This window comes from Neophocaena asiaeorientalis, unplaced genomic scaffold, assembly GCF_003031525.2.
Source record: "Neophocaena asiaeorientalis asiaeorientalis breed wild unplaced genomic scaffold, Neophocaena_asiaeorientalis_V1.1 scaffold30, whole genome shotgun sequence".
In the NCBI taxonomy this organism is placed as follows: domain Eukaryota; kingdom Metazoa; phylum Chordata; class Mammalia; order Artiodactyla; family Phocoenidae; genus Neophocaena; species Neophocaena asiaeorientalis.
The window spans coordinates 6,233,746-6,260,501 of NW_020174923.1; the positions used below are offsets into that span (position 1 = coordinate 6,233,746).

Genomic DNA, 26,756 nt, shown 5'->3' on the forward strand with positions numbered 1-26,756 from the left:
CCTGGACAGCTCTCCTTGTTCCTCCCCTTCCACCCATCCAGCCCCTGCCTTTCCAGATGTCACCAATGCAGCTTCCCACCAGATTTTTTTTCGCCCACGTGCAAAAGCACCTTTCTCCCAAGTGACCACACAGAAGCTGCCAACTCTAAGGACTGGTTGTGACTTGTGACCCAGTACAGTGGCATCTGATTAGTCCTGTGACATGAGGGACAGTCACTGCCTGAGCCTCCTAAATCTTTTTGTCGTGGAAAGTTAGGTATCCGTTTTGACCCTGCCGTTCTCTCTGAGTGGACCTAACCTGGGGCCACGTACGCCGAAGGGCCTAATGCGGGCGCTTTGAGAATGACTGTGGTGAAATAAGTCAGAATGTGTGTATCAACCGGGACTTAAGTTTAAGATGATTTTATGAAAAACTGGGGTAAGTATGATGACCACTGCACAGCATCTATTTCAACGTGGGTGACTGAGAGCGTCCTCTGGAGCCCCCATCCCCAGCTTCCACCCCGTTCAGGTCTAGTTCAAGGTTAGCACCTGATGTTCTGTCCCTTCCCCTCATCTGCTGTTTGCTCCCGCCTCTTGCCTGAGCTGCCCTAAAACAAAAGCCTTATTTTATTCTTCATGACCTAACCAGCCTTAGGGGCTGGGTCTCCTTTGGACAGCCTCCACATCTTTGCTTTCCAAATGGTTCTACAGCACAGCCATCCAGCTAAGCAAATTCTTTTTAGTGCTTTTACACAAGGCCTGGCTAAGTATTGGAGGCAATTAAAAAGCCAAGAGACTCCTCTCCGGAGATTTACAAAGGGTGTAACGGCAATCGCATCAACACCGGATATGGGAGGAGCTGAGAGAGTAGGGGCCTGAGCTGCTCCTGCAAGAGCCAAGTTCTTGGTCAGAAACACATCCCCAGGTCATCACCAGGCTCCTCTGGGAAAATGCATCCGCCTGGCAGAGCTGTTTCCAGGAACCCTTTACTACACAAGGAGGCGTGGATGCCTTGAAACACAGTCATCGTGGAGAGTCGGTTAGAAGCAGTCCTAACTGATTTCCTGCTAATGTACAGAGGAGAGGAGAGAGAGGTAACAAGAAACCTTTATGTTGGAAACATGAAACCAGGACTTTGAGAGGCGCCTGGTGGCTGGCTGTGTCTCTTGTAGGAAGGCTCCGAGACATGGAGAGTCTGGAATTCCTGGTCCAGGCTCTTCTCCCACGGGCCTCAGTTTAACAATCTGTAGAACGAGGTTCTTTTTTTAAAAATTTATTTTTTGCTGCGTTGGGTCTTCGTTGCTGCGTGCGGGCTTTCTCTAATTGCGGCAAGCGGGGGCTACTCTTCCTTGCAGCGTGCGGGCTTCTCATTGCAGTGGCTTCTCTTGTTGCGGAGCGCGGGCTCTAGGCATGTGGGCTTCAGTAGCTGTGGCGCACGGACTCAGGAGTTGTGGCGCACGGGCTTAGTTGCTCCGTGGCATGTGGGATATTCCCGGACCAGGGCTCGAACCCATGTCCCCTGCATTGGCAGGCGGAGTCTTAACCACTGCGTCACCAGGGAAGCCCTGTAGAATGAGATTCTAATGCTAGATGTTCCTGAGGTTCTTTCAAGCTCCGACTCTGAGTCTAAGAAGACTGGCTCTTGGTGGCCTCGTCCTAGTGGTGGGCGGGGCGGGCTCTGCACTTCCCCAGAGCCGCTAGATCCATTCCTGGGAGCTCCAGAGACTACAATGGCTGCCCCAGCTCCACTCCACGCCGGGAATCGAGGATTTTGATTAGTCCCTTTTTTGAGGCGTTTAGCCTCCATTCGTAAAGGGGGAAGGAACCTGGTGTGGCTGCCAGGCGGCCTCCAGCGTGCTCTCCCCAACTTGGATCTTCTTTGTCACTTTCTTCCAGCTCCACCCCACTCCCTACCCACACTCCAAGCTCTTTCTTACCCTCCTTGTGGTATTAGTGAAGCAGAAAACATTTGCTGGAGAGAAGTCAACGAATTTGCTTGGCTTTTGCATCAAGAGACATAATGATCAGAAGACTTCCCTCTTCTGGGACTAGGAGAAGCTCCTTCTCTCTGCTCCCTGCCTTCTCCGTCCACCAGTCCCCAACGCTCAGACTGGTCCCCCAGCGCAGGGCCGATGGAAGTGGCTGCTCAGCGAGGCTGGAGCTGAGGTGTGAGGGCACCTTGGGATCCTGTTTGGAAGGAAACGAACCAGGGTGCTTCGCTTGGGGTCTTGTCAGCGCCCTTGGACTTGGGTACCCTGGGCTCTGCAGCCCGTGCTTTGGAGAAGCAGAAAAGCAGGGACCCCGGAATCCCTCTGCCTTTCTTTGTTTCCCTTTTCATTTAGCAAGCACTTAATCCTCACAGAGTTCCGGCCTCCTTCACAGGTTTGCAAACTGAGGCTCAAGGGGGAGGGGGGGTGCAACTTGCCAAGTTCTCCAGCTTGTGTGACTGCCTTTCCCCATCACCTCAGCCCTGGGTGGGCAGCAAAAGGCCAGAGGAGTGAGGGGCTGGGAGGCCTGGAGGTTCTTGGTGCCCTGGGATGACCTGGCCCAGGCTCCCTTGACCCACCCCGAGCTCCTGATGGTCTGGGGATGAACCCACGCATCCGAGAACCCCCTGGCCCTAAGCTCGGTGCCTGGCACAAAAGGTGGTTGAAATCAAAACCTAATCAAGGGCTTCCCTGGTGGCGCAGTGGTTGAGAGTCCGCTTGCCAATGCAGGGGACACGGGTTCGTGCCCCGGTCCGGGAAGATCCCACATGCCGCGGAGCGGCTGGGCTCGTGAGCCATGGCCGCTGAGCCTGCGCGTCCGGAGCCTGTGCTCCGCAACGGGAGAGGCCGCAACAGTGAGAGGCCCGCGTACCGCCGGAAAAAAAAAAAAACTAATCAAAAGGATATATGTATAACTGAATCATTTTGCTGTACACCTGAAACCAACACAACATTGTAAGTCAACTACGTACACTCCAGGACTTCCCCGGCAGTCCAGTGGTTAAGACTCCGCGCTTCCACTGCAGGGGGCGTGGGTTCGATCCCTGGTCGGGGAGCTAAGATCCCACATGCCACCGGGTGTGGCCAAAAAAGAAAGAAAAAAACTATATACTCCAATATAAAATAAAAATTAAATTAAAAAAAATAAAATAAGCTACAAGGATATATTGTACAATGTAGCCAATATTTTACAGTAACTATAAATGGAGTATCACCTTCAAAACTTGTGAGCCACTATATTGTACACCTGAACTTATGTAATATTGTACAGCAACTATATTTCAATTTTTTAAAAAAAGTTAAAAAAAAAGTAAATGAAAGGAGAAATTTATTTCCTCGGTTGCACCAGCCATGTTTCACACTCTCGTGGCCCCACGTGGGTAGTGGCAGAGAGAGTGGACAGTGCAGAGGTGGTCCACTTGCATCACTGTAGAAAGTTCAGGGGACCGTGCTGGTTCAGACATTCAGCTGGGGCAGGGGAAGGTGACTCCTTTGTCCGGGCAGAAGCGGGGTGCAGCTCCCGGAGCCCAGAGGAGCTGTCCACCATGCACGCTGGGTTTTTCCTGTCCGGGGCAGGGGCGCCCCTGGTCTAGTTTGCTTAGCCACTGGCTGTGGGCGGTTTGTATCATGAAGGGTCCAGCGGGCCTGGGGCAGTGGTCCAGGGCTCCCTGGTGGACCCCAGGTGGGCAGTTCTGCCCTGCTCCCCTGACCATCCCTTCCGGTCTGCTCAGGTGGCTCTCCTACCTCCTGCTCTTCGTCCTGGACCTGGTCCTTTGCCTCCTCGCCTGCCTGGGACTGGCCAAGAGCTCCAGGTGCCTCCTGGCCTCGTGAGTAGCCCCGCTTCTGGACCTGGGACAGGAGCTGGCCAAGGGTGTGGGGTGACAGTGCCACCATCAGAGAGATGAGGGCCTGGCAGGGCTGGGAGGATGTAGTGGGGGCAGCAGCCACTGACTCACCATCTGGACACCAAGCCACACCAGGCTTTCTTCACATGTCCCCTCCCTCCTGGGCCTGACTGTTGAGCAGCTGAGGCGTTAGAGACACTCACTTCCTCAGCTTACGCCCTCACTGCCGTGTCTCGTCGGCTCAGGGACCTGTGCCCCAGGCATCGGTCCATATCCCTCCGCCAGCAATCAGCGGGGCGATGTCAGGGCAGGGGCTGAGGCTGCCCTCAGGGCCACTGCAAGAGTCTGGGGGTCGGGGAGACAAGATCGTAGCCGAGAGGGAGGGCGTTGAAGGTTGGCGGGGTGACAGCCATCACGGGGTCCCCCGCCTGCCGGCCTCAGCCTGGATCCCACCGGCAGCTGCCTCTCTCCTAGGGTGCTGTGCTGTGGGGTGGTGGCCCTGCTTCTCAGCTGGACGTCCCTGGCAGCTGACACTGCTGTGGCGGTGGTGAGTTGGGTGTCCTGGGGGTGCTGGGTGGTCTGACCAGGTGGACCGTCTGTCCAGCGTCCCCGGGGCAGGGCCGGCTGCCAGTCTCAATCCCTAACCTAGAATCCCAGAGTCTCAGGACTAAAGGGGCTGGGCTCATCTGTGCCAGCCCCTCCGCCTTCAGATGGGGACACAGGCCCAGGGAAAGGAAGGGGCTTGCCCCGGGTCACGAGGCATTTCAGGGCGGAGCCAAGATAAGACCCTTGAAGCCTGAGCCCTTTCCCACCCTGCTGGCCCATTCCCAGCCACGGCTTGTGAGGACGGGCACAGATGACCAGGTGCCTTCTCTCTGGGTATAAAGAACTAACCAGGTCTGGTGGGTGTGGGCGGGGTTTGAGCCTCAGGCCGGAGGGGCCCTCCAGCTTCAGAAGCACACTCGTGGGCCGACTTCCCCGGCGTCAGGAACGTGGACGGTGGCGTTTCACCTGCTTCCCGTCCCCTTGCCCTTGGACTCACACACACCACCTACAACGCAGACGTGTATGTTTCCTGGTGGGATGCCTCGAGATGTGAAAAGAACAAAACCAAGCGTGCACGCACACACACACACACACACACACACACACACACACACACACGGTGGGTCAGGAGTGTAAGGGGGGAAGCTTCCTGTGCAGGCATGTTTGGTCTTTAATAGACCTAATGCTCTAGAGAAGCTGTGTGCGTGTCGTTCGTTCGTTCGTTCGTTCGTTCAGCTGATGCTTGGCTGTGTGGCACTCGATGGTGCAGGTGCCTGGAGATGCAGAAACAGGAGGACGTGATGTTTGCTCTTGACTAAGTCGCAGCCCGCAGAGGAAAGACGTGTAGGCAGATCATTGCAATCCCGTGTGAATCGATACATGGTGGTGCAGTGTGTGTGTGTGTGGGGGGGTGCGCACAGGCTGTACCAAGGGATTTCCGGGAACCCCTAGCTGACTTAAGGGCCACAAAGGAACCCTGTGACCTGCATCCGTTCTGCCCTTTCCACCTGGGGAGAAAAGAAAAGGGCTCACTGGAACCCCTCTACCCAAATACGTGCCTGGCCCAGTGACTTGGGGGCTGGCTGGTGGCTCTGGCCTTGACCACTGTGCATCCATGACGCCCCCAAAATGAGTAGACCCTGGTGCAGCTTGGCTCAGAATAGCTTTGGGCAAAGCTTGTCCAGCAGGGGGAGGAGGTGGGCATATCCTGTTTTGTCTCCCCTCCGCCCATGGCTTTGGGCAGGAGGGAACACTGGACAGGCAGAACCTACATTCCCGGGGCTGAGGCCCCTCCAGATACAGGGAAGAGCAGAGGAGGAGAGCGCAGGCCATACTCAAGCGCATCCTGCCTTCATCTGGAGCTGGGTGGGCTGTACATGGTCTGGGGGGAGCGGCTGCTGGCCGGAGCCCCACGCACAGCTGCCTGGCGACAGCCTCTCCTCCAGGGACAAGAGTGGGCGCAGGGAAGCTTGCATATGGTGGGCCCTTCCTCCATCTGCCTTCTCAAAGCAGCGATGGCCTCCAGCTGGCCACCACGGGCTGCCTTTTGGGAGACAACTCCTTCCCAGCGGGGACGCCAGGGAGCTGGAGAGAAAGGCCATTTCCCTAATTCAATTAGTCAGGCCCTTGTGTGTGAGAGAGAGAGAGGGTGAGGGAGTGAATGGGCCTTTGATGGGGCTACAGATCCTGCTGCATTTTAATAGGAAGTTGGGGGTGAAGGAGCCAGGCCCTCAAAGGCTATTGTGGGGAGCTTTTGTGTGGCCACTGCCCCTGCTCTCTGAGCCTGTTTTTCGGGGGTGGTGTTTTTGTTTTTGAGATCTGTGGGACCAGAGCTCCAACACTGCCTTCCCGCTGCAGGGGTGGCCTCACCCCCTGCTTTCCCCGTTCCCCCCGGAAAGGGCCTCCATGAGACAGGAGTGGAGCTGTTGCCCCTAAGAATGTGATGGGGAGGGAGCGGGGAGCCGGGTAGCTGAGCCTTATCTGCCCGACCACCCCCTGTGCAGTCCGGAGTGTAAGGCAGAGGTGAAGGGTGAGGGGCAGAGAGGAGAGAAAGCACCCAAGGAGAAGGAAGGAGGAGAAGTGGATTCCGGGAGAGGATGGAGGAAAGGGTCACCCAGGTGCTTTGGCCGCAGTCTCCCTGGGAATTGGCCACGGAGGGACGGCGGGCCCACCTCACTGGGCCCTGACCCAGTGAGGGTTTTTGTTTTTTTTTAATATTTCATATAATAAGCTTATTTTAATAGTGCAAAAAATAATCTGCTTCCAATCAATAAAGGAAGAACTTCCAAAGAATTTTATAAAAATAGCCAATACTTTGAACAAATACAAAAGCAAATGATAGGTAAATATTACAATTATATACTCCAAGCCCAAGGAGCCTGGCCTCTGGGCCCCCCTGGCTGGGTCCTCATCCCCTCCCCCTCTCCCCAGCAGGGGGCCCCGGGGACATAACTGAAGTTCCCCAGGCCTCCCTCTCCTTGTCTCCTGTTGTGTAAAATGGGGAGAACAGCAGTCGCCTTGAAGGGTTGTTGTCGGGAAGAGATGGGTTGGTTGACCCCTGGGAGGCACATAGTAAGGGTCCATTGGTTTACTGTACATTTACTACCTTTCTAGGAGGGTCACAGGGTGACTCCAGCGCACCACCCACAGGTGTGCTCAGCGCACCCTCCCCCTCCCCCGCCCCCATCCCCATCCCCGTTGCGTGAAGAAAGCACACGTGTGTACACACACATACGGCCCTTGTCTTCACCGATAGGAAGCTTGAATCCTCACTGAGGGTCTGAAGAGCAGACCTGGCCTGAGGAGGGGGGGTGAGGGGCGCATCCCTGGTGGAGCCTCTGCCAGTGGCCTCCTGTCCTTCTTTGGATCCCAAACTCGTTGGGGGTGACCCAGACCAAGATGGCGGCCTCGCTCGTCATGTTTCCCAAGGCCTCCCCGTGCCCCGGCCTGGCTCTGGCTCCCCTCTCTCTGCCGCTCCTGTAACAAGGGTGAGGGTGCACCCCTGGGCCCGCTGGTGCAGCAGCTCTGATTTATATTAATAAACCAGTCTGATGATGGATCCTAGTGATTGGAGTATAAAACGGTTCTCCCAGGGTCCTGAGGCATGTGGGTGTGTGAGCGTGTATACATGTGCACGTGTACAGATGTGGCTGTGTGGAAGCTCTGTATCTGGAGGGGCGTTTTATTCCCCATTCCCACCCAGACACACACTTTCTAGGCCGTAAGTGCCATAGCACAGCTTGCCACTGCGTCTCATGCCTAGAACATCGTGCAGCACCTAGTAGGTGCTCAATAAATATTTGTCGATTCGGTGAATGAATGAGTGATGCTCCAGCATTGCCCCCTGAGGCAGCCCTTCCTGAAGGAGGACAGGGCACTGGCAGGAAGGGGCCATGGAGAGGAGTCCCCAGCTTGGAGAGCATGCACTGGAGCAGGGGTGCCCCTTGGAACAGACCAGAGGACCAGAGCTTCCCCTGGCTGCTCTGAAATGTGGAAGTCCCCCTCTACCCAGTGTCCCACTGCACCCCCCAGGCCAGATCTGGGGAGGGCCTGGCTCAGAGGATGGCATCCTTGCTGCCGCCTCTTCCAGGGCCCAGACGTGCTTCCACTCAGCCCTGTGGGCCCTTGGTGGTCACCTAGCCAGGCTGCGCTGCGGTGTCCCAGTCCCCCAACGCAGCAGTGGCAGAGCCCGGAACCCGTGTCCTCTCAGCCCGTGCGCTTCCTGGTCCCCCATCTCATCATGACAGGACCTGCACCCAAAAGCTCAAAGATGGATTAAGCACCAATGTCGTTTTTTAGAAAGAGATTCTGAGGGAGGCTTCATAGATGGACAGCCCCAGAGTGGGGATGGACTTGTTAACAGTAAGACAAAAAATAAAACAGATGAGCGAGCGAGGTCATGGTGCAAATAACTCTCCAAGACACGTCCCGCAGCTTACCCTTGACCCAGGTCCATCCCAGAAGAGGCATTTGGAAATAAGAGTTAACGGATCGTAGTGCCTGCTGTTGGCCACTTTTCTGAGTACTGTATGTAGATTAATTGATTAGGCGAATAGCGTTTTTCTCTCCATGTGACTGAGGAGGCCCCTGAGACACAGGATAAGGCATTTGTCTGTAAAGTTACAGAGCTGGGCAGGGGCAGAGCCAGGATTCGAGCGCAGGGAGGATGGCTGTTGACTTTTTGCCCACCTGGGTCTGAGCTGCAGGGTCCCCGTGCCTGGGGCCAAGGGCACCCGGTTCCTCCCAGGGCCCCGGTGTGTGACTTTCCTCCACCCCTCCCGTCTCTCCCCGGCTCAGGGCACCGGCGACTTCTGCGCGGCTCCCGACGCCTTCATCCTCAACATCACGGAGGGCCAGCTCCGCACAGGTAACAAGCTGTCGGGCCTCTGTGGTCAGAGCCACTCAGGATGCCCAGTCCAGGCCCGTGGTCAGCCAGGCTGTGCATCTACTTACCCCTTTCAGCACGGTAGTCACCCATTGCCTCCCCACCCCTGGACTTCAGGTCCAGCTGGACCACTGGGTCATTTCTTAGAAGTTACCTCCTTGGGGAGCTCAGGTACCAGCTTGGCCGCTGAGGATGGATGAGCACCTGGTCACGTGTGAGCTCCTGCCTGACCCAGTGTCTTTGCCTTGCAGAGGTGACCCGTTACTACCTGTATTGCAGTCAGAGTGCAAGCAGCCCCTTCCAGCAGGTACGGCCCGCCCAGCCCAGCCCTCACCCTGCCCCCAGCCCCCTTGGTGGTCAGCTCGCTCCCTCTGGTCCCCAAGCCCCAGCACTGACCAATAAGGTGGCAGTGGCTGGGTGTTCTTTGCTCCTTTGGGGTCCTCTGCAGGGGACAGTGCTCTCGGTCAGCGTGCATGCCCATCCATCACCCTGGATACTGGTTACCATGCAGAGGCTGTGCAGTAGATCTGGGTTGGGGCCCAAGATTCTGCATTTCTCACAAGCCCCACTCCCGGGCAAGGCTGTCCCAGCAGGACATTTAGAGTAGCAGGAAGCAAGAGAACAGTGCGGCCCTCAAGAAGCCTGAGGGCTGAGGGGAAGACCTCCTGTAAGCAGGAAGGGCCGTGATCAGGGAGGCCACTGCAGCTGCACACGGGGGAGGGGAATCAGGCAGCTGCGGGGGTCTCCCGGGAATCGAAGCTCATGCGGGACCTCGGTCTCTCCTGGCCCAGGCACTGACCGTCTTCCAGCGCTCGCTGACCACCATGCACATCCAGGTGACGGGACTGCTGCAGTTTGCTGTGCCGCTGTTCCCCACAGCAGAGGTAAGGTGGCCGGCCACCTCCCACAGGGCCGGGCTTCGGAGACCAGGCTGTGGAAAGAAAGTATTCCCTCCCGGCAGCCTAGCCGCTTCCTTTGGCTTTAAAGGCTGCGGTTTTGTCCACAAGCCCTCCCCGCAGCGCTCATTCTCTGCCTCTCTGTCTGCCTGCATGTTTGTCTCTTTCTTTCTTCCTGCTTCAGAAAGATCTGCTCAGAATCCAGCTCCTGTTGAATTCATCTGAGTCCAGCCTCCACCAGCTGATGGCCGTGTTGGATTGCCGGGGGCTGCACAAGGTGCCGGGGTGGCCCTGGGGGCGCGCGTGGAAGGCGGTGGCGGGGGTGGGGGGGCACCCCAGCAGCCACGTCTTCCCAGAGACAAGGCCGCAGAGGCTGGGAGAGTTATTGCCTGGGCTCCCTTCGGGCCAGGGAATGGGGTAGAAGAGGTGCCTGGTTTCTGGATTCTCTCCAGTAGCTGAGCCGGGGAGCCTCAGTGAAAGGTAGGAGAGTTGGATCCGTTTACCTCTAGAACGCTGGGGGGCCCTGAGCTGTATGACGGTGGCTGTTCCCCATTGCCCAGACTCCCAGCCATCTGGTCCACCTGACCAATTCCTGAACTGCAAGTGGACATCCCACTCTCATTGCCAGGGTCATCTCTAGGAGTTTGGAATATCGGACAATCGTGCAGGGAACACCCTGGGAGTATGTGAGGCCCTCTCTCCCCCAAAGCAGAAAACCACTGCATGTCGATGTTTCATACCCCATGTGGAATTCGAGCAAATATTCGTAATAATGTTCACAGCTGCGGTTTACTGAGTCCTTGGTTCTGTGTTCGGCCTTGTTTCGTGCAGTTTATATCCAACATGTCATTGAGTCCTCACAGTTTTACTGTGAGATACATGTTATCTTATGGGAAATTTTATAGGTAAGCAACGTGTGTGTGTGTCTATGTATGTGGATGGATAGATATAGATAGGTAGATAGACAGATGTATCTATCTACCTACCTAACTATCTATATGTATATCTAAAAAGTAGCTTACTGAAGATCAATGCAAGGGCTTGGGTTTCCGACCCCAGCAGTCTGACTTCAGAGCTGAGAACATGGGAGTCGCCCCAGTACCCTTCCGCCCCTTCCACATCCAATCCCTCAGCAAGTCCTCACAGCTATACTCTCAAATATATCCTGCTCCGTCCGCTTCTCTCTCCCTCCACAGCTCCCGCCTTGGTCCGAGCACCATCCCGCTCCCCTGGATGACAACCGTGACCTCCTAGCCGGTCCCCACTTTCTCCTGCCCCCTTACCTTTCATATATGGCAGCCAGGCAGCCAGAGCGGTCTTTTAAAAATGAATAGGATCGGGCTTCCCTGGTGGCGCAGTGGTTGAGAGTCCTCCTGCCGATGCAGGGGACACGGGTTCGTGCCCTGGTCCAGGAAGATCCCACATGCTGCGGAGTGGCTGGGCCCGTGAGCCATGGCCGCTGAGCCTGCGGGTCCGGAGCCTGTGCTCCACAATGGGAGAGGCCGCAGCAGTGAGAGGCCCGCGTACCGCAAAAAAAAAAAATGAAAATATGAATAGGATCACATCCCTTCCATCCCCAAACCTGCCCATGTCTTCCCGTCACCTTGTGTAAAATTCAAACTCCTCGCCTGTCCTGTGAGGCCCAGCATGACCTGGTGCCATCTAACCTGTCCCCTGCTGGCCTTTTTCCTCTTTCCTGAACACACCAAGCTTGTCTGCTTTGCCTCAGCTGCTCAAGGCACACTCCACTCCTTGCCGTCCTGGCCTCAGATTGAATGCCCCCTGTCCCCTGGCTCCCCTACCCTGCAAGCTCATCTGCCCTGTTCAGAGCCCAGCACACAGTAGGTATTCAGCAAAGGCTTGTAGAGAGGACCCGAGAGGCCCCATTGTGTCGGGGTCCCGAGTGTGGACCCTGAGTGGCTGTTCAAGGTGCTTGGGATGGGGGAGGGGCAGAGATCCCGAGTCCAGGCTGGGGGCGAGGGGCTTTCAGAGACCAGCTCAAACCCCGGGCTGTGTCCCACTCCCCCTCCAACTGTGTGTCCCTCTTCCTCCGCCAGGACTACCTGGACGCCCTCACTGGCATCTGCTACGACGGCCTCGAGGGCCTGCTGTACCTCGGCCTCTTCTCCCTCCTGGCTGCCCTCGCCTTCTCCACCATGATCTGCATGGGGCCAGGGGCCTGGAAGCACTTTGCCACCAGGTGGGCTGCCTGGGCGGCTTCCTGGGGGAGGAGGCAAGAGGCTCAGCTCTGTGACTGAACCGAGAGCTGATAACCTGGGATGGAGAAGGGCAGCAGGGGGACCAGGCATTCAGCCCCAACAGGCCGGCTGGATTTCTGCCCAAGCGTCCCTGAAAGTCCAGACAGAACCCCAAAAGGAGGTTGGAGGGGGCCAGGGCAGGAGCAGGGCCAAGGATGGTGACAGCGTCACGCCACAGCCCGGCATCCTTCGCTTATCCCCTCTTCCTCTGCAGGACTTGAAGGTGTGATGCTGCAGCTGGGAGGGTTCCTCAGAATACCAGAAGGACGTATTGTAGCACCAGGGCACCTATAGTCTCATTGAGGAGATAGACAGAGACAAGATGGTATTTCAGTGTCTTCAGAGTAGATCAGAAAAGGAAGCAGGGTAGGGGGGGGTCCGTGTGCCTGTGGTCAGCATGGTGGACTGCCTGGAGGAGGTGGATGTGCAGTTGGGAATGGAGCAGAGTAATATCAAAGAACCTCAAGGAAACACCTGTGGCCAGAGGGAGAGTCCTGGGAGGAAGGATAGGGAAGCAGGCCGGGGCCGCACTGCCTGGAGCCTCCCTCGCCCCTCACAGCTGGTCATATCCTACGTGTCATTCTAGGGACAGAGACTACGACGACATCGACGATGACCCCTTCAACCCCCAGGCCCGGCGCATCGCTGCCCACAACCCCCCTCGCGGGCAGCTTCGCAGCTTCTGCAGCTACAGCAGCGGCCTGGGCAGCCAGACCAGCCTGCAGCCCCCAGCCCAGACTATCTCCAATGCCCCCGTCTCGGAGTACATGTACGGCAGGGCTCCCAGGGCTTCCCCGGTACCTCCCCCGACACATCGGGCTGGATCTGCGGGCAGCACGTTTGGGTCCAGAGAGCCGGGTGGGGAGGAGGCATCCGAGGCCAGTGCGGTCCCCTCACTGCAGCCAGGATGCCAGGTGGGAAGGGCCCCGGGGAGCATCTAGTGCTGGAGGAAGAGCCCCTGCAGGTGTCAGGTCTTTTGCCTCAAGCTTGCAGGGCAGGTTGAAGGCCCGAGAAGCTGCATTTCTCCAGGCCACACTGCTCCCGGCGCCATCACCCCATCTGCTCCTCCCCAGGCCTCCCTGTCTTCCTGCCCTCACTCCCTCCCGTCTATCCGTGGTCCTTTTCCATCTCCCATCTGCACACCCCCGGGACCCTCCTGTAGAAATCTGAGCAGACACCGCCCCACCCGGCCTCCCCAGCCTGAGCACTCCCTGCTCCTTTCGGCCCTGCAGGAACCAAGCTGTGCTCTTCGGTGGGAACCCACGCTACGAGAATGTACCGCTCATTGGAAGAGGCTCCCCTCCGCCCACGGTAACCTGGCCTCCGGGGCAAAGGCACTGCCCTTGTGGGGAGGGGGGAATAATTGAAGAGAAAACCTGCGGACCCAGTGACTCCCCGCCACAGAGGTGGAAAAGAATGAAACAGTTTTGTTACCAGATAAGCATTAAACCAGACTGCCATGCACATCGCAGGCTATCTGCTAAGGGGATTGTAAAGACAGAGCTCATCCTACACAGCCAGGCAGATAGATGCACCGCCTTCCATACCTGGCCTCAAGGTAAGTGGTTCCTATCCGCCAGCAAGAGGACTCGGCAGCACCATTTGTCACACTGGTTCATCCTAAATCCACCTGGTAATTGTGTGGCCATCAGGGCTCACTAAGTGCCGGGGAGATGGGGGACAGTCTCCCTGATGCTACCATTTCAGAGATGGCTCCCAGCCCCGGAAGAAAACGTTCCTGGATTGTAAAACTGCTGAGAGCCTTCGTTGGCCTTTAAAAAGGTTTACGCACCTCTCAAAGGGACAGAGGAGTAATTTATGATGATCGGCTTTCTAAAGGAAATGCTGCTCAAAGAAGCATTTCTTTCCCTTTTTGCACCAGGGAAATTTTTTCTTTTTGGATTTACGTTTACCTTGACACCCTAGGCTAGAGGGTCAGGGGCCCCTGTGGTGGCAGGTCTGGGAGGGCTAATGCCACACCTGCCTGCTCCAAACCCCCCCCACCCCCGCCGCAGCTCCTGACGTCCCCAGGCTGTGCCCAAGTGGGGTCCGCACTTCCCACCCACCCTCCACCCCGGCCAGGGGACCTAGACGCAACATTAGGGTGTGAGGGGTGTGCCAGCTGTCTGCCCCTGGAGAAGTATGAGGGTCACCTCATACTACTGGCTGAGACAGAGCTGCGAATAGAGACAGCTGAGGTTCAGAAACACAGACTCAACTCTTTCACTGCTGCGGCCCAGGTTGCATCCCTGGTCGGGGAACTAAGATCCTGCAAGCATCGTGGCATGGCCAAAAGAGAAAAAAAAAAAAAAACAGACTCCAGTACCAAATGCCTGGGTTCCAATGCCAGCTCATTGCTTATGACCCCTGTGGCCTTGGGCGAGTACGTTACCTTTCTGTGCCTCAGTGTCCCCCCATCTGTAGAATGGGGATGTAATCGCACACCACGTAGGCGGTCGGAGCGCTGGAGAAACTGATCCTTACAAAAGCATGTTTGTGTGACGCAGTAAGTGCTGTAAGACTGAGCCACCCATTTATCTTACTCCCTCCTTCTGCTGTCACTCAAGCTTCCTCCCACCCCACCTCCTCCACGGAGGCGTGGCCTATGTAAGAAAGAGGGGGCTCTAAGACCAGGTTGAAGTCTGCATTCTTGAGCCAGGGGTCTGTCTGGGAAGGAGCCCCTGCCTTCACTGGGCTGGGCAAGGTGTTTCACCTGCCCCATCCAGGTAGTTTGGAAGGAGCCATCTAGTTGGTGAAATAGGAGCCCTGGAGCCCCAAGGACGGGGGACTAATGAAACAGACCTTGGCCCTGAGAACCGCAATGTTCACATGCACTCAGGGAATCCAGCGAGTGTGCCTGGGGAAAACCACAGTGCCGGACCCCGGGAAGAGAGATGGGGGCCCAGGCCCATCTTCAGGACATGGATAGCCTGCAGGGGCGGGGCGGGGAGGGGGGAGAGACTCAGAAAGCTGTTGTAATAAGTGCCATACGGTGCTTTCGGACCTAGAGGGAGGAACTGCTCCTTCGGGGTCTAAGGAGGTGACATTTGAGCCTTACCTTGGAGCACTGGGTCTCACCCAGGAGGGAGCTTGCTCCCCCGGGGGACATTTGGCCATGTCTTGAGGCATCTTTGGTTGTCACACCTGGGGGGGTCGCTGGTACTGGCATCTAGTGGGTGGAGGCCAGGGGTGCCGCCGAGCACAGGGCACCGCCCACCACGCAGGATGACCGGCCCCAAACGTGTGCAGTGTCATGCCCAGACCGGCCCTCTGGCTCTCCCCACCTGGCTGCTTTTTGCCCAGAGCGCCTCCCTGCTGTCCTTTTACAAACAGCACTAGACCCAGGCCTTACGCGCTCCCTGGGGGCCTGAGGCGGGGAGAGCGACTGGTCAAAGACTGCTTCCAGAGTTGGCACCTTTGAAATCCCAAGCTGGCTTCTCTCTAAACCAGAAGCCTCTGGGGTTCCTTTTTCCCTCCTGCTAGCTGCTGTGGCCCCAGGAATGCAGATTGATTTTAATATTAATCTCAGTACAACATAATTAGGGGAGATCCGCTGCTGTGAAAAATAAATTACTCGAGGCACTGGGATGCCAAATAAAAAGGAATTTCGGATTACCTTCTGCTCTGAAAGATCCAGGCCACTGTCCCTGACGTTAGCAGAGATAATCAAGAACTGACCTTATTTGCAAGGACAAGGACGGACTAAACCTTCCCCCGCTATAATTGAGACCAGCCCAGAAACTCCAGTTGCTTTGGCAGAGTTGACTGCCCTGCCCTACCCAGCTCAACCTGCCCCAGAGATGACCCCCCTCCCCTCTTAACATGCAAGAGGCATGAAGAGACGGCTGAGCCTGCTGACCAAGGAAGCCGCAGCGTGGAGGATACGGACGTGAGCCCAATAAAGAGGACACAGCTGACCGCTCCCCACTCTCCCCCTGCACCTGCTCTAAATATTATTCATCGGTACCCAGTGCATTTGGTGTACGGAAAATCCCTCCCCCCTGCCAGCTCCATCTCTAGGACATTGGGGATTTCACTAAGGTGGGTGATATCAAGCCAGGCCATCGGAACCTACAGCCTCTTCCCTCGGCTAGAAATGTGTTTTCCCTTAGCTCTGCTTTCTAGGAATCACCTCCTGTCTTTCCAGGCACCGTATCCTGGGCCCGATGGACAAAAATGACCCAGGCACTTGTTTAAAAATACCAGTCCAGGGACTTCACTGAAGACGTAGCCCGGGTGAACCTCGTCATCAAGCAAGTTTGGAAAATACTGCTTCAAGGAGGAGGGTCTCACTCTTGAACATCCATCACCTGGGGGACTCATTACAACACAGGCCGCTGGGCCCACCCTGCTTCTGATTCAGAATATCTGGGGTGGGGCTCGGGGATTTGCATTTCTAACCTGTTCCCAGGTAAAGCCTGAAGCCTGCTCAGGGGCAGGTTTCCTCACTCGGCGTACCAACACTTTGAGCCAGAGCGTTGTGTGTCACGGGAGCCGTCCTGTGCACTGTCAGAGGTTTACCTGCATCCCTGGCCTCCACCCACGCGATGCCAGTAGCATCCCCACTCCGTAGCCCCCAGCCATGACAACTGAAAACGCCTCCAGACATTACCAGATGTCCCTGGGCAGGGGCAAAATTGCCCCTGGTTGAGACCCACTGGCTTAAGGGGTCTCAGGCCCCTACTCCCTGCCCCCCAGCAGGAAGCCTTCGTCCATCTCTGGTGTGAACGGCCTAGACCTGGACCCCAGAAACATCCCTGGCACTAGGAGACAGTCAGGGTCCCGTGGACCATTGCTACTTGGAGTTAGCTGCCCAGCAGCACCTGGAGCTTGTTAGAAATGCAGAATCTCAGGTCCTACGTGTGATGTGAGATGTGCTAACCTAAGAAGCCGCATCTCTACTTCCGAGCAGAGGCCGGCTAACATCTGTGAATGAATGCTTAAACTTCGTGTTTCTCCGACTTGGCTGCACTTGGAAGAACTTACAGAAAAATATTGGTGGCATTTTATTTTATTTTTTTCTGTAAGATAATTATAGTCTTATTTTTCTCACATCAAAAGGAGAAAACAACTTATCTCTCCTGTCCTAACCCTTAATGAGCAATTTGCCAGCGAATTTAAATGAATTTATCTTGTAATATAATCACCATGACGATCTTAGATCATTCCGGTAGTGTCGAGCTTGTTCTACGAACTAGGACACTGAGTCTAAGAGGATTAATGTGAATTGCTAAGAGCTACACAGCTAGTAATAATGATGACTCTGCCACTGTTACTGCAATAACAGTGATAACATTTATTGAGTACCTACTATTAAGCTGATTCAGACATAGTCACTTTTGTGGGGTTTTTTTTGTGGTACACAGGCCTTTCACTGTCGTGGCCTCTCCCGTTGCGGAGCACAGGCTCCGGACGCGCAGGCTCAGCGGCCATGGCTCACGGGCCCAGCCACTCTGCGGCATGTGGGATCTTCTTGGACCGGGGCAGGAACCCGTGTCCCCTAGCATCGGCAGGCGGACTCAACCACTGCGCCACCAGGGAAGCCCCGAGTCACTTTTATCTAGTAGTAGCAGATACTGAGCTGCTTGATTTGCTCTCCACCTCCTCACTTGTCTTAGGCAGGGTCCCAGGATCCAGGAGATATGTACCCACCTGCATGCAGGTGTAGCCCACAGCATGGCTCTCCCAACTTTGTGGAGGGATTTGCTTTTGCACTGCTCGATGCCCATTGGTCAGGGAGGAGCCTCATGGGTCACTGGCCAGTGCTGCTGGTGGCGCTTTAAAAGGCTTAATTTTATGTTATGTGTGTTTTATCACATAAAAAACAAAAAATACTGGTGGGTGTGGCCTAGGTTTCAGGATGCTTTTAGACCCACCCCGCCCCCGCAGTGTCTCTGATACACAGCCAAGTTTGAGAACCCCCGTGTCAGGGGTCTTGCCTGCATCGCTCCATCCTTTCAGCGGAAGAGCTGAGTGTTCTTAGGGCCGTCGTGCAGGTGGGGAAACGGAGGCTTGGAGCGACTGGAGAGCCTCCGCCGAGGTCATGGGATTGGGATTTGAACCTGGCTCTCTGAGTCAGCGGGCCTGTGCCCCCGGCCTGCTCACTAGGCGGGCTCCTAAGCACACTGCTGCATTAGGGTGGCTGGTCGGTGTGTGCATCTTGAGTTTGAGGCTGGGACCCAGACGTCCTGACGGCCCCAGGGTTGGAAGCATCAGCAGACACGAAGCCTGCCCAGGCCACTCGACGATCCTCTGATAATCCCCACGAGGCCTTGACATTGAAACTTGGTGCCCGGCCACTGTGGCTGGCCCAGCTCGCGCTTCCTCAGAAGTTCCAGCATTTTTGCTAGTACGGTGTCTGGTTTAATGGGTGATGTGTGACCCTGTCCTGACTGTCCCCTCCCCTCTCTCCCACAGTACTCTCCCAGCATGAGGGCCACCTACCTGTCCGTGGCAGATGGACACCTGAGGCACTATGGGAATGAGTTTCCAGCCTAACACGCTTTCGGGAGTTCCTGCCTCCTTGATCCATTTTGGTTTTTAACTAAGGCAAATGCAAGTGTGTTTCTTTCATAGAAACCAAAGGCATCTAGAGACTGTGCGTGGACCTGCAGGATTGGAAGGCTCCTGCTGGCGCACGGGAGGGGCTGAGATTCAGGGAGAATCGGCCTGGGGTTGGCTGAGATTCCCAGGCAGACAGAAGACCCATGACTCGGACCAGCCTCTCCCTCCTTTGACCTCCTCTCCACACCGGAAATGCCCTCCAGGGGCTTGGCCGTCCCTAAGCTGGGAGCCTGGTTCAGTTTGCGCCTGCGCCCCACCCTCACCAGGTGGTGAATGACAGTGAGGAGGACCGGGTCAGGCTTGAGGGTCCCCTTGCCTGGACTGTGCCTCCTCCTGGCTGCTCGGATGGGTGCCATTTCCCCACAGGTGAAGGTGGAAGGGCGGATCAGGAGGTGACATCCCTGATGAGACCAGACACTGTCCAAATCTGTTTCCCGGGGCCAGGTGGACTCTTCCTGTGCCACCAGGGGAAGGCACTGGCAGGCTCTGCATAGGAGGCTGGGGGACCAGAGCCTCGTGCCTGGTGGGCTTCCAGGTGGCAGGGGTGGGCCTGTCTTTCTGCAACCCTCTGTCGCCTCACCTCCATTCCAGAATCGCTGCTGTGAGTTTGCTCACTGCGGATAGGGACAGTCTCAGGTATTCACAGACACTTGGAAAGCAGTTCTCTTTTTTGCCAGTGTTTTAAAGAGTTTTGATTATCCAAAGAATTGAAACTCACAGCACAGCCGGTTTTTACTATAGATGTGGGGTTCATCCCTCCCACCTGATTTGTCTACCAAAATAAAGATCAGTGAGACATCCTGTCCCAAGATGCTGATTGATGGCGTTGTGGGTTCATCCCACCCCGAGGGAGGCATTTTGAGAGAACAAAGTCTCTAAGAGGCAAGTCTGAACATGAACAGAGTCTGGTCCAGGAGACTGGCTCAATGCCCAGGTCAGCTCTCCCCGAAAAGGGCTGACTTGTGTCTTGATGTGAAGACAGGTGTCTTCCCTACCTCTCCCACCATCCCGTCCCCACCCCATTGTCCCCCAGCCCCTGACCTACACCTGCTGGGTGAGAAGGAGCTTGTGGACCAGGAGCAAATAATGACCCGCCATCCTTCCCGCTGAGGATCCAGGGTTAAGGTCTTTGGTGCTTCCGACCTCCTGCCGCCAAAGAGTGCACGGCCCGGGAGCCTCCGCAGCCCGGCACACCGCAGCAGGGGCGCAGGTAGTGTGGCTGTGGACAGGGGCTCCATTTCCATTTTGGAAGCGCCACCTCCTGGTCAGAACACTGTCAGCAGAGTGGTTCTCAGCCCCCAGCCAAGCCCCCAAGACAGCGGGGCCACGGGGCCTCCGGGACTCTGTCTCCCCCATTCACCTGTACATACGTGCACCGTGAAGCCACCTTCGTGAGGCCCGTCACGTGCAGACAGGACCTGGCGACATCAAGGTGGTGCTTCTTAACACTCGTTGGCGACTAGAGTTGTTTTTAATGCATGTAAACTAAACTAGAATCCCTTGGGTGGTTCCTGAAGGGGCCGTGTGGGCACACCTCTGCTTGATACATGTGTGCCCTCACCTGGGGGAGAAATAAACCACTGGTACTAAAATGCATACCGCCTCCAGCTTCCTCAACTTTGGGAATGACGAGGGTACCTAACAGCGCCTTCTGGCTGGGTTATGCGCGGGGAGTGCTCCAGAGCAGGTCTCAGTATCAAGGATTGAAAGACAGGGCTATTGAATGAATGTCCCAGGGCCTCTCCGGCGGCGGTGACCTTGCTGCTCTTAAGGACCAAGGACAGGCCTTCCTGCTCGAGTCTCCAAAGTTCCCTTTAAAGGTCCTTGCTTCTAAGGTTGCTGATAACGAGTGGCGTTTATTATCTCCAGTGTACCAAGGACTGTCCCAAGTATTCACATTAATTGTTAAACTTCATAGTAACCTTATGAGGTCGTTTTGTAAATAGAAGAACAGAGGTGCAGAGAGAGAGTAAGGACTTAGTTGGAGCTGAGACAGGCTGGGCCCCGGGGCCCTTTGCTGCAGTGCTTACACGATACACGTCTCCTCAAGCAACAAAATACAAAGAAACTATAAGGGGCTAAAATAACTGCATGTATGTGCAGTTGGGGCAAATTCTGGACAAAAAACCCAACCGCCACTTCTGAAGAGCTGGGAGCAAAAACGGTGTCAGGAGCAAAAGCAGGGCACTGCGCATGCCCCCTGCGCACAGCACCACCAGTGGGGGTGGGCAGAGACCACCTAAGCCACCCTTCCAGCTGGACCCCCGGACACACCCCCACCCTCACCCCATATAAGGAACCAGCTCGGCTCCCCCTTTTTCGGGGAGCAAGCAAGGGAACCTGTTACTTGTTTTCGCTCTCTCCTGCTGCAGCAGGGGCCCCAATAAAGCCCGGCCTGAATTTCTTGTCTGACCTCTAATCAATTTCTATTGGTCGGGTAAGTCCAAGAACCCTGGTCGAGAACAGAGTGTCAGGGCCGGGAGTGTGTAACCCAGAGCCCCGGCTGGGCACCTCTGTGCCATTACATGGGCTTGGGGCGGGTGTCGTGCGGCGGGCCACCTCTCCCAGCTTTGCAGCGGGTCCTTGCTGCATCCTCTTCCTAAACTATTCACCTCCACAGGGTGCTTCTCTGGGCCTGGGATGCGAGGCGCCTTTCCAGCTTTCTTTGCAGCATCTCATTTGTCCGCTGAACACCCGGGCCAGCCTGGGAGGGCTGGGCAGGCCGACCCCAGCTCCCTGCGCATGGTCCTCAGCTACTGTTGACTTCCAAGCAGCAGCTGTGCTCCCAGAATCGACTGCGTTTCAAGCCTTTGCCGGGAACAGGCGTGTGTTTGAGGCTGTCGTTCACACTTATCCCTATGGAACGGCAGACGGAGTGGTCCCTTGTGCACTGTTGGCAGGAATGTGGAATGGTACAGCTGCTGTGGATAACAGTGTGAAGGTTCTTCAGAAAAACAAACTTGGGACTTCGCTGATGGCGCAGTTGTTAAGAATCCGCCTGCCAAGGCAGGGGACACGGGCTCGAGCCCTAGTCCGGGAAGATCCCACATGCCGCAGAACAACTAAGCCCATGTGCCGCAACTACTGAAGCCTGCACGCCTAGAGCCCGTGCTCCGCAACAAGAGAAGCCACTGCAATGAGAAGCCCGCGCACCGCAACGAAGAGCAGCCCCGCTCGCCACAACTAGAGAAAGCCCGCACGCAGCAGCAATGAGGACCCAACGCAGCCAAAAATATAAATAAATAAATAATATATTTTTTAAAAATTAAAAATAGATAAATTCTATTAAGTAAATAGAATTACCATATGATCCAGCAATTCCATTTCCCAAAAGAATTGAAAGCATGGTCTCAATATTTGTACCCCCATGTTCATAGCACCATTAGTCATAATAGTAAAAAGTGGAAGCAACCTTAGGGTCATCAAGAGACGAATGGGTAAACAAAATGTGCTCTATCCATACAACGGAATATCACTCAGTCTCAAAAAGGAAGGAAATCCTGACACTTGCTACAACATGAATGAACCTTGAAGACATTAAGCCCAACTGAAATAAAGGAACAAATACTGTGTGATTCCACTTAGACCAGTCGAAATCATAGAGACAGAAAGTAGGATTGTGCTTGCCTGGGGCTGGAGGGGGGCCGTGGGGTCTTATTGTTTAACGGGAGTAGAGTCTCAGATTTGCATGATGAAAACAGCCCTGGAGATGGATGGTGGTGACAGTTGCATAACAGTATGAATGTACTTAATACCACTGAACTGTGCACTTAAAAATGGTTACGGTGGTAGATTTTATGTGTACTTGACCGCAAAAAAAACTTGGAAAAAGAGGTTGGGGGGACAGCAGTGCAGTGGATTGCGGACTGGCCTTGGGGATGTCCAGGGCCAGGGGCCGCTCTCAGCAAAGAATTTCAGTTGCCAATTCTGCTGTGATTGAGCTGAGATCTGAGAGACCCTGCATTTTTTAAACTGGATCCTTGTGCCTACTTCTAGTTATATGCTCTATTGCTGGCTTCCCAGGGTGGCTGAGACGGGCTTGCACGTGGGTGCCACCTGTCTTCCCAGTGAACACAGCCGCGTGTTGGTGGTTGGCAGCATGCAGGCTTTCTGCGTGGGGGTGAGGGGGGTGCGGATCGGGAGCCTGTAATAAATCATTGCAATAATAGGAGAAAGGAGGGGGCAGTTTTCCTTTCAACTTTTCCCATTTCCCCCTTTTCTACCTCTGCCTCACTTCCCTGCCCGGGGCATAACGTGTGTGTGTGTGTGTAGGGAGCCTCGGCTTCCCAAAGCTGGGGGTGGGGTGAGGAGGGCACCTGCGACCACAGTCGCAACCAGCCAGGGCTCCAGGGTGGAGCCAATCTTCTTGACGTTTTGTCCGGGTCTGATTCACATCTGACCACACAAAGCCGGTTCAGTGGGGCTTTCAGATGCTCCTGCACCCAGCCCCCATCACCCCCCTCGGCATCCACCCTGAGGGACTCCTTGACTCAGAGAAACTGGTGGCGGGAGTCGAGCGGGGGTGGGGCGGTTGATGTCAGCAGTCACTTATGGGCTCGCCTTTGGTTAGTGCGGTTGGGCAAAGTGCCGTCTCAATGGCAATTTTGTTGCACCTGCCCGCTAGTGGTGAAAGCACATTTATGGAGGAGCTGGGGAGCCTGAGGGAGGGAATGTTTGCTTTTCTTCCTGTACTTTCACAAAACCCCGGGGAAGCTGGCCAGGCGCCTTAGACTGCCTCTCGGATCTCCCACAAACTGGCCCCAGCTGACCTTTGCAAATTCATCTCTCATTGTCCCCCTGCAGGGACTCCAGCCCCCCAAATGCCTTTCTTTCATGACAACAGCCCCTCCTTTGCTCACACTAGCCCCGCTCTCCCCCCAATCTGGAATCCTCTCCCCACTCTTTCCCCCCTGCAGCTCATAACTGTTTTTCAAGGCTTGGTTCCAACCTCAAATGCCACTTCTTGGATGACACATCGTCCGCCCCACTCCAAATCTCCAGCGCCCATCCCTGAACTCCGATTAGATTCCTTGCCGTCGGAGGTACAGAGCTGGCCTCCCTTCAGATGCCGGCTCTGCGGTCAGCTCCAGCCTGGGCACCCTGCCGCGTCAGCTCAGCTGGCCCTCCCAATTATCCTAAGTACTGCCACTGTCCCCTCCCTTTGCCAACGAGGATGGCTGAATCCGAAAAGGAAAGCAACTAGCCCAAGGTCATGCGATTAGTAAACGGCCAAACTGGGATTTAAACCCATGTTTTCTAGCCCCAAATCCCCTTCTTTTCGTTTACATTATTTCCCCTCATTGCCTTAACCCATGAGAAATTCATTTTATTCATTCATTCATCCATTCAATAAACAGTACATGTTTACAATGTGGCAACCAAGAGCTAAACTGTGGAAACACCCAGTTCCTACTTTCCAGGAGTTTCCATTCTGGTGCTGTAGTCAGACTTAAGATTATTATACAATGTGCAGGGAATATGGTAGCAGAAAGGAGGCTGGGGATTATAATTCCCATTTAGCAGACGAGGAACTGAAGGAAGGGGTGGTAAAACGACCCGACGGATTACGAGCAAATAAATAGCAGAGCCCCAACCAGGGCGCAGGACCAGGAGGCGCGCTGAGAACAATCTGCATTTTCTCAGGATCTTGCCAAATGCATATTTGTAGACTCGGATAAGCGCCTTGGCAAAGACTCTACACACGTTTATCATTACCGGTGCTTGACTAACTTGGGAGAGACCGCTTGGCGCTTCCAACATAGCGGGATGTTGTGGGGGGATGGTCACGTGCTCCGGCTCTCCTTCCGCGCAGCGCTGCGCAGCACCGCCCCGCGTCCGGGGCCAGCCAGGGTTGCTAGGCAACGGGTAAACTCCAAGGCTCCGAGCCGTTTGAGAAGCCGGGAAGCCGGCACCGCCGCTCGGGTGCTTCCCCAGCGGCCCAGAGGCAACAGGAACGGACCGAGGGTAAGGGCGGGTGCGGGGAGGACGTCCGCGGCTGAACAGGAGAGTGGAGAGTGAATGGGGGGGAGCCCCCAAGTGTGAGAACCACCGCTAGTGCAAGAAACTCCTCGTGGGGCGTCCTTCGGGGCTAGCTCTGCCGGAAGGTGGATTCCTGGACTAGCGCTCCTAGGGTCCCCCGCCCCATCAGTCCTCGCTGCCCTCGATGCTTCCCGAGTCACGGGACCCAGCAAGTTCTAAACACCCTGCCTCCTGCACCCCTAGCTGCCAGTCGGGTCCTGATGTGATCGGTCTCCTGGAGGGGACGGGAGACTTCTGAAGGGTTTACAGCTGAATGGATAGAATATACAGCCTGGGGCTGGGGTGCCGGGAGGCTAAGCCCGTGAAGAGGAGAGCTCTCTGATAAGAACGGAGGGCAGGGAATTATAGTGACTGAGCCCCTACTAGGGGACAGGCCCTCTGCATCAGTTTATTCCTCAACCCGGGAGTGGGCATACTTTTGCCCCTTAGGGTACCACGCTCAAGGTCACACCGTTAGTTCCTTCTTCCTGCAACAAGTTCAAACTTTATCGTGGTCCCTTGAACCACGGAAGTGCACTCTTCTCCCAGCTATCAGAACCAGTGCTTTCCTCTCTTAAATTGTTACATTTGCTGTGCTTTGTTTTTCAAGCCACAAGAGGAGTGGAGGGAGAAGAGCTCTAGGGGAGAGCCCCGGGGGATTGGGGTCACATCACACATTCAGCATGTGACAAACGGAGTAGGGAGCCCCTCTCTGCACCAGGCACTGGGGGTAGTGATGAATAAAAGACCTCAGTCTTCATTCAAGGGGCCAACACTGTGGTGGGCAGAGGATGTAGACAGGGTCCCGCATCACCCTCCGGTTCTGGGGACCTCCTCCCACCTCTGGCTATCCTCATCCTCCACCGCTTTTTTTTTTTTTTAATAAATGTATTTATTTATTTGTTTTTATTTTTGGCTGTGTTCAGTCTTCGTTGCTGTGCGCGGGCTTTCTCTAGTTGCAGAGACCGGGGGCTACTCTACATTGCGGTGGGCGGGCTTCTCATTGTCGTGGCTTCTCATTGCAGAGCACGCGGTCTAGGCACGTGGGCTCAGTAGTTGTGGCTCGCAGGCTCTAAAGCGCAGGCCCAGTAGTTGTGGCGCACGGGCTTAGTTGCTCCGCAGCGTGTATGTGAGATCTTCCCGGACCAGGGCTTGAACCCGTGTCCCTGCATTGGCAGACAGATTCTTAACCACTGTGCCACCAGGGAAGCCCTATCCTCCACCTCTTGGAGCTCACTGCTGGTCAACCCAGTGTGAAACAGAGGAAGGGATTCAGGGAGATCAGCTTCTTTTGAAGGCGAGTGAGTCCCTTAGGACCGCAAATTCCAGAAGGAGAACAGACAGAAGAAAGAAGGCAGGAAGCCCCTCCCCCTGCAGTCCTTTGTCCAGCCAGACACAGCACAAAGACTGGGGGCTGCCCCAGGGACACGAGGAAGAGGAGACCTTGTTTCCTTTGTACCACCAGTGAGTCCCGTGGTGAGGGAAGGTGCCGCCCCCCACCTGCCTGCCTGTGAAAACCCTGCACTGAACTTCTGAGCCACCCTCCACTCACTCGTCTCCCTGCTTGGGAAACACACGTTCTCTTAAGCCAAAGGAAGTTCTTTTCCAGGAATTACTTTGCTCGCTATCACTGCACAAGACTAGTTTTGTTTTTATGTTTGGTTAAGCTTCTGATCTGACTGCCCCAGGATGCATATTTGACATTCAGATCGGCATGTCTCCGATTCTGCGCGTTCTCGTGTTTGAGATGCCTGTGGGTCTGAGGTTCCCACGGGTGGGCGATCTCCTCCCCTGAACTCCCAGAGGGCAGCGCTGCTGCTCCCGCCTTCCTTGGAAGCCCCCTCTGCAGACAGCCCCGTTCAGGCGCTGCTTGGGGCCGCCCAGCCTCTGAGACTTGTCTCACCAGGGCGGGAAGAGACCTCCTGAGACCCCCAGCTCTGACCTCACCATTCATGTTCACGCTCCACCAGCTTGCGAGAAAGAGCCCACTCTGGGTCCTTGAATGAGCTGTCTTCCCATCACCCAGCCAGCCTTTAAATGTCGCCTCTGTCTGCCTCCAGATAGAAAACAATGCCTCTGTTCTCGCTCCTAGCTTGGCCTTAGGAAGCACCAGGAAGGAAATAAAGCTGTTAAGATATGACCTGGGCTAAAAGGATATTTTTGTCTTCCCGGGGTTTCCTCATGCTCTTAAGACCCCTCGTGTCCCCTAGGAGCTAGCTGCCTCGTAGCAATTATCTTTTAACAGAGGGAGAGACAGGCAGCCTGTAATTGCCCAA

At 55.5% G+C, this 26,756-nt stretch overlaps 1 protein-coding gene and 1 non-coding gene across 2 annotated transcripts in view; one reads left to right on the plus strand and one right to left on the minus strand.

The window, feature by feature from the left end:
- Window positions 1-19,314, plus strand: part of TTYH2 (tweety family member 2) — a 42,132-nt gene extending 22,818 nt beyond the window's left edge. The window contains exons 6-15 of the mRNA XM_024760597.1: window positions 3,701-3,796; window positions 4,289-4,361; window positions 8,657-8,726; window positions 8,996-9,051; window positions 9,536-9,628; window positions 9,825-9,917; window positions 11,698-11,840; window positions 12,485-12,667; window positions 13,131-13,209; window positions 18,316-19,314. Coding sequence (XP_024616365.1) covers window positions 3,701-3,796; window positions 4,289-4,361; window positions 8,657-8,726; window positions 8,996-9,051; window positions 9,536-9,628; window positions 9,825-9,917; window positions 11,698-11,840; window positions 12,485-12,667; window positions 13,131-13,209; window positions 18,316-18,396 — 967 coding nt within the window. The 3' untranslated portion in view covers window positions 18,397-19,314. The remainder of the gene's footprint in view (window positions 1-3,700; window positions 3,797-4,288; window positions 4,362-8,656; window positions 8,727-8,995; window positions 9,052-9,535; window positions 9,629-9,824; window positions 9,918-11,697; window positions 11,841-12,484; window positions 12,668-13,130; window positions 13,210-18,315) is intronic.
- Window positions 17,539-17,666, minus strand: LOC112410553 (small nucleolar RNA SNORA35). Its single transcript, XR_003005451.1, has one exon. It is a non-coding gene; the product is annotated as a small nucleolar RNA SNORA35 (small nucleolar RNA).
- Window positions 19,315-26,756: the final 7,442 nt, after the last annotated feature.